This window comes from Crinia signifera, chromosome 4 (genome assembly GCF_055691185.1).
Source record: "Crinia signifera chromosome 4, ASM5569118v1, whole genome shotgun sequence".
Classification (NCBI taxonomy): domain Eukaryota; kingdom Metazoa; phylum Chordata; class Amphibia; order Anura; family Myobatrachidae; genus Crinia; species Crinia signifera.
Window position 1 is genome coordinate 153,568,759 of NC_139220.1, and position 14,758 is coordinate 153,583,516.

The 14,758-nt window shown below is 42.3% G+C and overlaps 1 protein-coding gene across 1 annotated transcript in view; it reads right to left on the reverse strand.

Annotated features, from left to right (window-relative positions):
• Nucleotides 1-4,025: 4,025 nt before the first annotated feature.
• The window catches only part of CTTNBP2 (cortactin binding protein 2), a 109,073-nt gene continuing 98,340 nt past the window's right edge, over nt 4,026-14,758 (reverse strand). The window contains exons 19-23 of the mRNA XM_083182807.1: nt 14,342-14,518; nt 12,281-12,338; nt 11,158-11,290; nt 8,310-8,408; nt 4,026-5,099 (exon numbers count right to left, since the gene is read on the reverse strand). Coding sequence (XP_083038933.1) covers nt 4,932-5,099; nt 8,310-8,408; nt 11,158-11,290; nt 12,281-12,338; nt 14,342-14,518 — 635 coding nt within the window. The 3' untranslated portion in view covers nt 4,026-4,931. The remainder of the gene's footprint in view (nt 5,100-8,309; nt 8,409-11,157; nt 11,291-12,280; nt 12,339-14,341; nt 14,519-14,758) is intronic.

Genomic DNA, 14,758 nt, shown 5'->3' on the forward strand with positions numbered 1-14,758 from the left:
AATGCGGTACATTCTGGGGCTCGGATGCGGTGGGCATTTTAAAATTGGCATTGGCCATTGAAGCTTATGGGATTTTTTCACATTTTTCCACCGTGAGGGATCCAACCAGATCCCTCCCAGCATCCTCTGTGAGAGACGCTGCAATTAGCGCATGCACAGAAAGGACTCTGGATCCAAAACCCAGAAGTCCTGTCATCACAGAAGACGGCTCTTACCGCAAAACCTTCCTTTGCAAAATTCTTCATGCATATGGCGTTCGTAAATGCCGGTATGCCTGAGAAGGCTGGCGGCAAGCATCACAAGATTCTTGCAGTGCTTGCTGGCTCCTCCTGATGAAACTGCTGGATATTTATAGCGGAGAAATGCGTTGAGGTCCAGGTTCCTGCTCCAGAACCCAGCTGTGATCTTTATTTGCCGGCAATACTGCTTCAAACTATCCAGTGCCTTTGGAGTGTTTTCTTCCATCTGCTGCTCTCACCCCAAGCGGTCTGGCTGGGTGAGTGTCCTGATGCTGATTATCAACAAAGCTTTCCTCCGGTTATTTCAGTGTGCTGCACCTGCACGAACGGCTCGCCCCCTGCTCACTACAAACTGCGGCGGCGCCTCAACAGGCGCCAGGTGCCGTGCGGGGTGGCTAGAGCTGTCCCCGGTAAAAAGCAACTACTATTTTCCATTTGCACCAGCTACTCACTCTGATTAGGAGGATCTGCATTTATACTATCCACTTTTGAAAAATACCTAAACTGAATCATTTGGAGTTAAACTGCTTATATTCAAAGCTATCATACAGCTGATAATTAACATTATAAGGCTCTCATCAGGAACTTTAATACTATTGGCTGACCTTTTTTGCCAATTTTTGCTCCATATATCTCTAACCTCATGCTCCATATATCTCTAACCTCATCTCCATTCATACACCCTCCCGCCCTCTACGGTCGGCTGACGACTGTCGTCTCTCCTCCACCCTGATCACTGCTTCCCATGCTAGAGTACAGGACTTTGCCCGTGCTGCACCCCTTCAGTGGAACGCACTCCCTCGCTCCATTAGACTCTCCCCGACCTTGCAAAGCTTCAAACGGGCACTGAAAACTCACCTATCGATCAAAGCATACCCTTCCACTGCATAAACCAGCTGGTTCTCCGACCCTTTACCTGTTTACATCCTGCTATCTAACCACCACCCACTCGTGTGCACCTCTTGTAATCTGTCTGTCTCCCCTTCCTACTAGATTGTAAACTCCGCTGAGCAGGGCCCTCTTCCCTCCTGTTGTCAAAGCCCACTTCTCTTCACATTTCACTCACAGCTCTCCTATACTCCAACACTCAGTGACCATCTTTGTCCGCATACTCATCTCCATCATTGGCATCTAGCCTCTAGTTGTATGTTGATTGAGTCCTCACTACTTACATTTAAGCTGTAATGTGTATTGATCTGTGGCGCTCTTTATTTGTACTGTATTTTTGTTATTTATTCAATGTTATGCCAAGCTTTGTCTCCCTGCATTGTTCCTTTGTACGGCGCTGCGAAACACTTGTGGCGCCTTATAAATAAAATTATAATAATAATAAGACTATTGCCTACGAATATTGAGGGAATATTTGCACATTATTCTTTAAATGTTTCTTTTTTAAAGTTTGTCCAAAGATATGTGATATCTGTAATTTTAATAAATTAATCTTTATAATTATTTAATTTCCAATCATGTGGCGCCTCCTGTACTATATGCAGGGGTTTCCTCTACATATAGATCTATTCTTGCTGCATCTCGCCCAATGTAAGGCCCGGTACACCCTGATCACTGCAGCAGCACTGGCAGCAGCTAAACGTGGAATTATCTGTGGAGTTGTGCTATGAGCCTTGTCTCCCCTAGCAGTTGGTGCCTCTAGTCACATGCCTAGTGTAAACCCACCAGACCTTTTTCTGCCAAAGGTAAATAAAGTCAATGGATTACCTAATTTATAAAGAATGCTTTCACCATTTAAATCAGCCCCTTTCCTGCTGATGGAGTCTACATTCTACAGTATATTAGACAAACACACACACACACACACACACACACTAAATTGTGCATTTTGGTTTATGGATGTACATTGGAGGAAGGAGGAAACACACACGTTAGGAGTACATGCAAACTTGATTCAGCTCTTACCATTCTAGAAACAAAGTACCTTGTGCAGCAATGCTAAACACTGTACGTCCTATACATTTTTACCAAAATAATGCCACTTAATTCAACATGCAGAGCCGAATTTCCCATTAGGCACGTGAGGCACCGGCCTAGGGGCGGCACATGGATGCCTGTGATAGTACTGTCAGCCCAAAATGTACCAATAACTGCAAAATATCCACTGTACTGTACTATATTCCATCTTAAATAGAGTGTAAATGGATAGGACATGCAGATACTGCCCCTATAAACTGTCCTACTTAGTAAACATTATTGTTGTGCCTAGGGGCGCCCTCATCCCTAAATCCGCCCCTGTCAACATGTCCTCTTGACCTCGTGGTCCAAGTTAGCAGAGCTGTTGCTTCAAGCATAATGATGGAAAACAGCGTTATTTCCAAGTGAGTGAATCTATGTAGAGGCAGTCAACACTTTCAGTTGTGATAAATAAATAGTTGAAATGCTTATGCACCCAATTGACATCTATCAATTTACCTAAGCTTATATTAAGGCTTTCTCCATATCTGCCTTCTTTATCTATCACATTTATGGTTAATATTTAGCTTAAAAGGGATCTTCACCATTACAATGTGTTGCATTAATAGATCTATAAAATCAATATATAACTTTGAATACAGAAATAACGTTGGCGCTATAAGGCCATGATACCACATGCTCTACGGATTACCACCTTTTGTAGTACACCAATACTGTGGTTTTCTATTTAGAGAGCCGGATTATAGCGAGCTAAAGTAAACATTCTTAGCGTAGAACCATAGCAAACATCAAATAATGGTATTGCTTTAACTCATTGTAGGTCACACCGGGATTACTTAAACTTGATTGTCTGGAATGGGTTTACATGGCTATGTTCCAGGCACGTACACTATTGCAGTGCACAAAGAATCCTGCTGCTTAAAAGTTTTCTTCTAGCGAACAGATGGTGTACATACAACAAAGAGTATGCACAGTAATCATGTGTAAGAACAGCGATAATAGTACTGTAACTGCATCATAAGCAGTGGAAAATTAAGGTTGTGTAGAGCTTCAAAAATAGCAAACCTAGAAATGAGAGTACATTACAACTTAGGGCCGTATCCTATTAGCCATGTTTATTTTCAGCCCCCCAAAAATGGGCTAATATCACTATTTTAGCCTGATGGTGTGTACTGGGCTTTTTTTTTTCTGCCGAAAAATTCCTGTTTTTGGCGATAACACATACAGTAAATTACCACTGCTAATAGGATATAGCCCCAGCATTTTTTTTTTTTAAACACAGAAGATACAGTAGAGTAGAACACCTAGATTGCAGTACAGTGCCTTCCCCGAAGCTAGATATTACACATTAAACACCTGTTAGAATCTACGGGGACTTTAGTCAAGTTGGCTACTGAAAGTCCTAAAGTTATAGTAGCCAGGTTAAAGAAGAGCTTCAGAAGAGTCTATTTGGTGACCAGAATGGAACCTAATGGACCCTACAGGTTTTATTACATATAGCCTATATTCTATTTAGTGCTTTTAAGTGACTGCTATTGGTTTTCTTGGCAAATTCAGATCTTGAGCTATAATGTTGGCTGACGTGCATACTGTAGCTTGCTTGGCAAACATAACTTGTGACCTAAGCAGGAAGCATGGAGTGTCCTCACCCATATAATGTACACAGATTGCATGCTCAGTAATACATGGAAATCTAAACCACATTTCCATTCATTTGTAGATTTAGATCTACATACAGTATATAAATAAATATATACCACCAATTTAATCTGTACCATGTTTTACCATACACAGTAGTACCATGCATAGCTGATGTATACAAATAGACATTTGAAGAACAAAATTACTATTATCTGTCTAGACAGGAGACAATGTGTTTATTGCATCAAGAACTCTTTTTGTACATTAGTGAAACAACAATGTAAATAGAGCAAGCAACACAAACAGCAAATTATGCAATACACAAGAAGCAAAAGCTATTCATGATGATTAAAAGAACAGTCAACATTTTGTCTATGGCTTGTATAAAAAGGTGCATTGATCGGGCAGTGATTCTAGTTATTGCCATGCTGTATTAGCTTTCTGAGTACAGAAAGTGGATATTACAAATCCTTTAATGTAGATTTTATGTGGATCAGGACTGTGCATAATACAATACAGGATCATCCTGCATGTGGTCTGTGTGACACCTCTGTCAGTAATACGGTGCATAATACAACAGGACTCAGTCGGACCATGCTGCATGTGGTCTGTGTGACACCTCTGTCAGTAATACGGTGCATAATACAACAGGACTCAGTCGGACCATCCTGCATGTGGTCTGTGTGACACCTCTGTTAGTAATACGGTGCATAATACAACAGGACTCAGTCGGACCATCCTGTATGTGGTCTGTGTGACAACTCTGTCATTAATACTTTTTGCAAAACAATCTCTTTGCTTTTTTAAAAAAATAATGTTGATAACATCCAAATTTTCCAAGACTCAAATATGTAATTTAAACCACTTACATCAACACATTATAAACATATATACATATAAAGTATTTTTGAGTCCCCATTTACAGACTATAATACAGGGAAAATGGAATTCCATATTTACATAAATGGTCTCTCTACAAGGAATACTTCTTTTACAGATAGACAACCCTTAAATACATGATACAAAAGTGAGGGATTTCAGGCTGCTTGTGCACTTCAGGGATTATATATAAAAATGTACAGATCTCAGTGTGTTGGCCTTCTTGTTGTGCAAGCTCAAGAACTCCTACTTTGAGTCTTTAGAAATGGTTGTTTGCCTTGTATTACTGCTGCTTCGTCGGTTACTTCTCGGTATAGGGAGCAAAGATTTTACTTTTATACATCCAGGCTCTAGTTTTGGCTTCTGGTCACTGTATTCGGACATCGGACTGCTGCGGAGAGGACATGCCCCATTCTGCAGACAACAAAATGGTTCTGTTATATTAGTGGAAAAATAAGAGGAAAAGAAACACATAATGGGCCTAATTCAGAATATACAGCTAAGCAGAGGAAAAGCAGTTGCTGTGATCAAATAGTTGCGGCCCAGAAAGAAAGAAAAAAGGCCATTGCAAATCCATTCACAAAAAGCAGAAAATCGCAGAATATTTTCCATATGCAACAAAGGCTTCTACAATTCTGCTAAAGCAACAAAATGGGAGTGGTCATTGCTGTGGCCATGTTCCCTCCTGTCCATGAAAATGCGAAGCATTGAAGCAGTATACAAATGCAGAGTAATCCACAAATTGCAGGCGCAATGCGAAGGCTATGTACACGCAGTTGTATGTTAATCAACCAGATTGTGTTGATCCATGCTGAATTAGGCCCAATGCTCAATGTCCATGCTGATTTCCCATGCTGTAGCTTATATATATTAGCCACTGATATAACTTGATTGGGATATTCCACCCAGACTGAAGATCGGCTAGACTGCATTATACAAACCATGACTAAGGAAGTTGGAAAGTGAAATTTCATTCTGTAGATGGTTCCTGATTAGTTGCCATAATGATGTGCATTGTGAAATAATAAAAACAGACCAGTAGCATCGCTTTGAACCAGCTTTACTACAAATTTCTCTGTTGAGCTTAGCTACAGCATTGGCTGACAAGGTCACACTTTTAAGGTGATTGATTAAACAAAAGATACATACTGTATGAATGCGTTTTGCAGCTAGGAGGAGAATGTTCATTGCCATAGAGTCTGGTATCTGACTGGTTTTCAGCAGCTAACTTACTGATAAAGCCATAGCCTGGCATTTAATATACAGATTACACATTTGATATACAGTGACAAAGCATTTAGTAGAACCATAACTGCTGTTGGAGAGTCCGCACAAGTGCAATCATGACATTGTTACAAAAGAAGAGATCAACTATGTTACAAAATGCTTTGGTCATAATGCACCACCCCACTGTCCAGGTCAGGACAGTCCTGTCTAAATAGTTGCAGTTGGTCTGTATACTGGAATCTCTCCACTAAAAGAAACCTCAAAATAACATTTCAGTGTACTTATATGTTAGTTGGGCGCCGACTAAGCTACTTGCTTAGTTTTCCGCGTCCACTTACCACGCTTCGGTCACGGTGGCTCGCTGCGCTCGCCACACTATATGATATCAGCTCCATGCCGACATGGATAGTGGGGGTATGAGCGTAGTAACTATAGTGGGCGCCCAACTAACATATAAGTACCCATTTCACAATCTGCTATTAAAAGAAGGTACTTGAACTTTAAATACAATGAACTTCTTTTGAATAGGATACTAACACACTATCCAGTCAGAACATTAATTCATTCATTTTTTTAATATATAAAATAAAAACCAAAAGTACAGACAGTCAGGGAATCAATCGTAAAATAGTGAAAAATGGATTTCTTCATACAGTGTGCAAACAGATGGATTGCCCATGCACACAGCAGAAAGCCTGGTTCAGCCCAGCATCATTGAAGTGTGGGCTTTGAGGCCACGCCTTCACCAGCAATCCTATGCCCCCTAACCACAATGCCACACCCCCTCCTTGGCAGAATTTTAGGGTTGGCTTCACTGGGTTTAATGCATTGGTTCCCAGCTCCAGTGCTCAAGTACCGCCAACAGGTCATGTTTTGTGAATTTTGTTAATCATGCTCTGGTGAGTTCATCTATTTTGCCAGGTCATAAATATACCACCCGATAGGAATCCCGAATATAAGTCCTGCTAGCAAAAATTGAGGATAAGGTTTTGACCTACAGAATATTTAATGTTAATGATAGCCACGCATACAATAAAAATGTACAAAAACATGAGTATAGAACTCATTTTCACTAATATACGACTGATAATCTGTAGATCCCGGATGCCAGTACGCTTGGTACTTAAATGTTGATTTATTAAGACGAGTTAGCAATTTTCTCAGATGTACAGATGTGTACAACTAACTACTCAATAAGCAATGTGACTCAAGACACACGGCACAAGTGGCCTGTTAAGTCCCATGCAGCTCAGCTAGTGCCAAGTACTGTAACTTTTGAAATCATTTTTACCTGAAATTCAACTTAGCAATGCAAAGCCATATATAGTGCACTGTAACTGCAATTTGATAAGTGACACTATGTATGACGGAGTCTGTATATTAAGCAAAACTTAGTGTGGTAAAAAGCTGTGGCCACTGCTTCCTAACACTTTGTATCCAGATATAGACTTGGTTACAGACAGATATACAAGTGTAAAAAATCTAATTAATCTGCAGAGTCTGGTCCATCCTAGTCGCATCGCATTGTAACGTAAGCCCTTTTGGATACAAAGTTAAAAAAAAAAAAAAAAAAAAATTATATATATATATATAGATAACTATGTATCGACACCCGGCTTCTAAGGCTAGAGGGATTGTCCGGTTGTATGCCGGCTGTGATTGGCTGTACGGGGAATAAAGGATGGCGATGAGCGTCACACAGGACAACCCACTGACGAAGTCTCTATGACGAAACGCGTTTGGGGTGTGCCTGTGTGACGTCATCCGTGCTCTGTGTCCCGGTGATCGGCGTTCCCTGACCCAGCGAGGAGAAGGTACCGGCGCGCTTGTAGTCTGTGGAAGGCTGCAAGTGCTGAGTGGTGTGCTGTAATCCCGCAGGAGGAGGCGTGCTGTTATCCGTGGACGGGTAGATATTAAAAACCTTGTGGTATTCGAGCCCACAGCGGAGGAATTAAATGGTACGGGTACCATCCTCTGTCTGTTTTTAAATCTGCTGTATTGTCTATAAACTTTTTACATTAAAAATACTACGCTATGAGGCGCCCCCATTGTCCTTCCTTTTCTACAGATTTCTAATACCCGCTGGACACGGGTCTTATACTTTGGGGAGCAACGGTCTATGTTTAAAGGGACCTAAGCAAGGAGACCCAGAAGTGGTGTGTCTCGAGTTTGAAACTTTTAATTGAGGAGGACTCTTTTTTGCTGGACTGCCAAATTGTCACTCCAACACGGTTTGAGCGCAGCTGTCAAAAAACCTTTGTCTTGCTTATATATATATATATATATATATATATATATATATATATATATATATATATATACACACATATACATATATACATACACACATATATACACACACACACATTATTATAGGCCTGTAATTCAAAATCTTACTTTATGTGGCATCTGACAACATGGTTTGTTAACCGTTACGGATTTCTGCCCATTTGAAGGACTTTTAAATATCACCAGACAGGTATCCAGGTCTGCAATCTAAATATAAATAAACAAACAAAATGTTAAAATAACGAAAACATGTATTAATAGTATTATTCCAGATGTGTCCACATTCATCTATACTCCATGCACTCCAAGTCCTGTTACAAATAACTTGTGACTCGGTAGTGTCCGGCCTCTTTGCATGGGATTCAGTATGAAATCCCGGCGGCCGGGATCCCGGCGTTCAAAATCCCGACCGCCGAAATCCCGACAAGGGGGGGGGGACGTGGATGCCCCCCTTCCTTGCGGGCTCGCTGCGCTCGCCACGCAGCGGGCCCGATGCCTCGCTACGCTCGGCACGCTAATTTATTCTCCCTCCAGGGGTGTCGTGGACACCCCTGGAGGGAGAAAGTGTCGGGATTTCGGCGGTCAGGATTCCAGCGTCGGGATTCTGAACGCCGGGATTTAAACTGCATCCCTTTGCATGCGACTACTTCTGTTACCATTCATCTTATTTGTAAGACTTATTTTGTGAATAGGATGCACAAGCATATTATTAAAAAACAGTATGTGAGACTCAAGGAGCAATTGTCAATTAGCAACCACTTGTATGATGAGGACCACCCAATCCTCTACAAATACAAACATTTTGAAAAGAATAAAAAGTCTCTGTCCTTAGTCAAGTTTCACAAATAAAATAGATCCCAAGGATAAATAATGCTCAGTACATAAATGATACTTAGGGGTAAATTTACCATAATTTGTGTCCTTTCGGGATTGCAGTATTTTCATAGCCTGCAGCTCTGTAATTTACTAAACACAAGGACACAGCAGAGATTGGTCAAGGTTACCGCAAACTTAATTGAACTTATCCACAAGGTTAATACAGGTCACAATTTTTGGTTAAGTTCAATTAACTTTGTGGTTAGCCATCATAGAGCACAATGTTTTTTTCATAACACCGAGTTCTATGGGAAGCAAATAGCCAATCTCCAGCAGAGATAATCTTGTGTTCACAAAGCAGTGGTTCCCAACCTTGGTCCTCAAGTACCCCCAACTGTTCATGTTTTCCCGGTCACCAGGTAGGTGCACAGGTGTACTCATTTACTGACACATTTTAAATGGTCCACAGGTGGAGCAAATTATTTCACTTGTGATTCTGTGTGGAGACCTGGAAAACATGAACTGTTGGTAGTACTTGAAGACTGAGGTTGGGAACCACTGTTCTACGATGATATGCTCAGGGATGTCCTATTGACAGAAGTCACAAGGGATGCCTACATGAAACAAAGAGGAAGCAATCTACACTGGAATAGGTGAGTATTATAATTAACATTTTTAGATATTTACAGTTGTAGTCTGCTAAATAAGAGAACCGAAGGCCTAAGTGGATGTAGGTATGTGCAAGTAACTTTCAAGGTCACATGTCAGTTTCCACAATGCAGTGAAGTAACTTGATTCAATCTTCTCTTCATAATATGTTCTCATAAATAAAACACAATTCATGTTTAGTATGTAATCAAAACCCAAACACAATAGATAAATATGGGGGGAAAAAACTAAGTAATTCTGCATTCTGAAGGATGAAAATGCACCAGAATCTCACTGAGGTGAGTCAACCAGTGCATATACAGGTTTCTTTAATGGACAATTTCTTTCACTGTGTATACAATGATCTGCATTCACCCCAAATGATGCTTAATTGTAGGTATAGTTAGCGTACCATACTCACAATCAATTAGACAACCAACTTATATAATCAGGTTTCTTTGAACAATTGGATTGCTTCTCCATTTGCAATAATAAAACCAGTATTCAAACCACAACAATGTCTAGAGACAGGAATAGCCAGCATACAATACTCACAATCAGTGAGACTGTTATACTCCTATAGCGGTTTCTTTGGGGAACACACAGGTGTCTCAATGTGGCACAACTCAGTTAGATCACTGATGCGGTGTAAACATTAATAATTGGATAATTCTTTGTTTTCTATTATTTAATTTTAAACAGAGAGTATAATATTACAAAAAACAATTATAAAAAAATGTGAGTGTTGCATGATACAATTAAAAAGCAATATATGGCCTGTGGATGAACTGCCAGCTGGACGCCATAACAGGAGCATATATTACACTCACACTCACTCTTAAGCTGTGTACACACGGTGCAATATCACTTGCAATATGGTCCCTGAGCAACCATATTGCCAATGATTTCTTTGTGCTGCAGCGATAAATTGCCAGGTGCACACTCCTGTGTTCAACCCCCTAATGGTCGATGGTTGCAGGAGCTTGCTCCTGCGATCAGCTGTTTCCCTCTGCGGCTCCCCTGGCAGAGTCTCTTGTTAATCAGAGACCATCTCTGGTCGCTCCTGAAAACTGGACACTGAGCAATATATTGCTCAGAAATATATTGAACCGTGACTACACAGCTTGACTCTCTCTGACCAACTCGTTTTTACTTTTTCTTATGTCTTTCAAAAGTTTCATAGGGTTTTTCATAAGTCACCATTTTGCAAATAAGGCACACTGTAATGGAAAAAGTTGCAGACACAGATGCTCACAGCTGTGTCATGCCATGGCATGGTGTCACTATAAGGGCTGTTTAATGCACAAGGAGGCTAGATGTATGCGTACACAGCTGTATATGGTAATGCATATGTTATCATGACAGCTATAAACCTTTTTTCTTTCACAACTGAATAGTGCTGGTGGTTGAAGGCATTCTATCACATGACTGATGCATATTTTAGTACAGCAACGCAGAATCCCATTCTATAAAACAGTCGTACAGGCCTTACCTTGGTAATGTCTGGTTCTGACTTGCTGGAACACATTGCTCGCAATTCTTTCACAAGATCCACATCATCATCTGATCCAACCGACAGCCTTTGTTCCACAAGGAGAGATCTAGAGTGGTCACGATCCAAAGATCTGGTACAGTCAATTGTACACAAAAAATACACATTTTCTTTAGTATAGCAAATATATTTCAGTAGGAAATATACAATTGGTAGTAGCATATAACAGTACCAATATTATAGCATTTAAAGTTACCACCAGTCCAGATTATTTCAGACCCCTTAACCCAGTTCTCAACTATACTTCAACTACAGATGGTCTTGCTATCGCCACGGCAAGATTTTTTGCTGTCTGCACAGGCATATTATATACAGCAGGGGCGGGGAACCTTTTTTGTGCCACGGGCCATTTGTATGGGGAAAAAATCCTTGGGGGGCCATATGTAAAAATTTCTCTTACAAATTGTCCTGCTGCAGCCGTCCCACGCTCCGGCGGCTGCCGCGGAATAGGACTGACAGTCTCCGGCTGCTGTTGATTAAGAGGAATCTTGTGAGAACTACCGTCCTCTTGCGAGAATTCCCCTCTACTTGACTTCCAGCAAAGCTGCCAGGCGGGTGGGACCGGCTACAGGGGCCGCATACGGCCCCCGAGCCTGAGGTTCCCCACCCCTGATATACAGGGTGGGTTCCATGTAAACCCACATGGGTGTCATTGACGTGGTGTCCAGCTCCTATATGTAGAGGAAAAAATTCAGTAGAGGGATACTACAAGCAAAATTTTGGTTAGAACTGCACTTATCAGGGCCATAACTAGGGATGTGAAAGGGAGGCAGCCACACAAGGAGCAAGAGGATGAATAATTGACTTGATCAGCTTACAGCCAAGGTCTAGGAGGAATCAGACTGCCTTCTTTCCCCACAGACTAGCATTTCGGGTTCCAGACTGTCTCTTGCGCTAAACACACTGCAGCATGAGACATTTAATTTTACAGAGATCCAGGTGGGATTTATGTGGCTTGGTTAAGAACAGGGCATACTTGAATACTCACATGTGCAATACTGTTACATTACCAAAGCATTACTTTAGATTTAGTGTGTATAAGCAAGACCTAAAGTGAGCATACTTTTTTTTGATCGATGAGATGTTCATTCCATTCTTTAGTTCATTCTTTGTAGTTCCACCTGTATTGGAAATAAAATCAATTATAGTTAATCTATATAGTACATGGGCAGCAGGCTTGGCTTGTCCAGTAACCTTGGGCGTAAGTATAGTGGGTGCAAGGGCTTTGGGGGCTACCCGGGTTATAAAGCTGCATATGTGGCATAGTATGAACAGGAGGCAGCACTGTGCTGTGACATAATATAAACTGGGGCACTGTATGTCATAATGTGAATTGGAAGCAAAGCTCATCTCGGCTCAGGCTGTGTAGGTGCTCTCCATGCTCTGCGGCTCTGCTGTGTCAGACTTGCCAAAACTCCCGCTTTGTGCCCAGTTAACGCGCTGCCACGCAAATTGACATGCTGCTCCCAGAGTTCCACGCAGCTCCCCATGTATATATACACATAGTGCGAGTGCCCAAGTCTGACTCTGGGGTCGGGGCTTTAAAGGGTAGCTACTAGGAGCCTATAGGAAGGAGCACAGCAGTTGCCCCCCCCCCCCCCTGTAATACATCACTCACCATGAGCTTCACACAGGCAGTGCAACCCGGCAGCTAGAGAGGCTCAGCAGCTTTTAGGAGCCTGTGCTGCTAATGTGAAACAGGAAGCTTCACCAGCCCCATCACCTAGATAGCATGTCCAGCGCCACAGAGACACGCAGCACAGTCTGTATGCAGACTTTATTTATTTTACAAGGTTCTTCTCTCACTTTCTCCCCTTCCCCATTCGTGGAACCCCTGACGCCCCCTCCCCATCCCTGCAACCCCCTCTCCCCACACAAGTTCCCTTCTGCTCACATCCCCCCTCTGCCATCCCCTCCTTCTCCACAGGCTGCCTTACCCTGCTCACTCTCTCCTCACACTCCTCCATCCACAGTATGCCCTCCCCATCCATGGCACCCCAGATCCCTCCTCCCCACACAGGTTCCCTTCTCCTGCTCACATCCCCCCTCTCTCATCCGCTCCCCCCCCCCCCCCCCCCCTGGCACCCTCCCCACAGAGCCTTCCCCTGCTCACTCTCTCCTTACACCCCTCCTCCCCCATCCTAGGCACTCACACCCCCCCACACACACACACAGGTTCCCCTTTCTATCTCACTCTCTCCTCATACACTCCTCACCATGCACAATATCCCCCCTTCCTCTCCTCTCCCTTTTCTCTTCTGCTGATCCCTCTCTCCTCACATGCCCTGGCCACATCACCCCCTCCCCACACATGTTCCTCTTACTTTCTCACACTCCCCCCCCCCCCCACATCATCTTCCCCCATCAACCCCTCTCTCAACCCAGCACCTGCCCCCGTTCTGTCCAGCAGTGTCTTTTAGGGTGCCTAACACTACTAGTGTGAATTGCGTTAGCGCCGGGTACCTACCTATGGGCAATGAGCATTTAATACCCCCCCAATCCGGGACAACAAGCATTTAATCCCCCCTAGGCATGTAATCCCTCATGGTAACAAACATGTATTCCCCCTTGGCAATGAGCATTTAATCCCCCGGGGCAAGTAGCAAGAAACTCCTAGCAATTGGCAAGATACCCCTGGCAATGAACAAGGCACACGCTTTGCGAACTGTCCCTAACTTGTTTGTGTGTGTGGACACTAATTAATTTTCTGGCGCAGGGCAACAAAATATCTAGTTATATCACTGCTGCTACTGGGCATATTATGTGTATGATGCAATACTACTACTGGCATTATACACCTTTTTTTAGCACGCGCCTTTAACATACGCTGTGTCTGTAAAGTGCGGGAGAATGACATAGAATGACATATGCCTAATACAGGCCTTCTAGAAAGAGTATTTATAATCCAAGCAGACATACTGATGTAGTGCTAGCTATGTGAGCCGGTCACACACTATGGGCAGCTTTAGCACATGTTACACAGAGCACATGTCACTGCTGTACACTGCTTGTTCCTGGAACTCATAGTTTCCTTGAAATTAAACTGTAGCTAGGCAAGGGCCCTAAGCAATATGCAGGAAAATCTGAGTGGCACACAGTAGTATAACATTACTGTACATATGACCTTTCTCTCTCTCTTCTCCGGTGTTCCAGGAGTTAAGATTGGACTTTTTACGGGGACTTGTACTGACTTTTCTCCAGGCTCCATTCTCGCCCTTCTTCTTTCCTCCAGACTTGTATGTAGGACTCATAGATAAGGAAAAGTGTCCTCCTTTAAAATCAGTTATGTACTGCTCTATATCTGAAAAGACAGAATTACCAATTTTAAATCATTCAGTATGAACACAATATACCTTCTACATATAGGAACAGATAATTAGCAGATGACCTGTAATGGTCATAGTAGAACTGACAGTTCTAGAGACCATTTCAGGTGTTTCCTGAACCAACATTTAAGGTGGTATCCTATTGCCGGTAGTATTTTACCATATGTCACAAAAGGGCCAATATCCCAATTTTTATCATGTCGATATAATGGGGC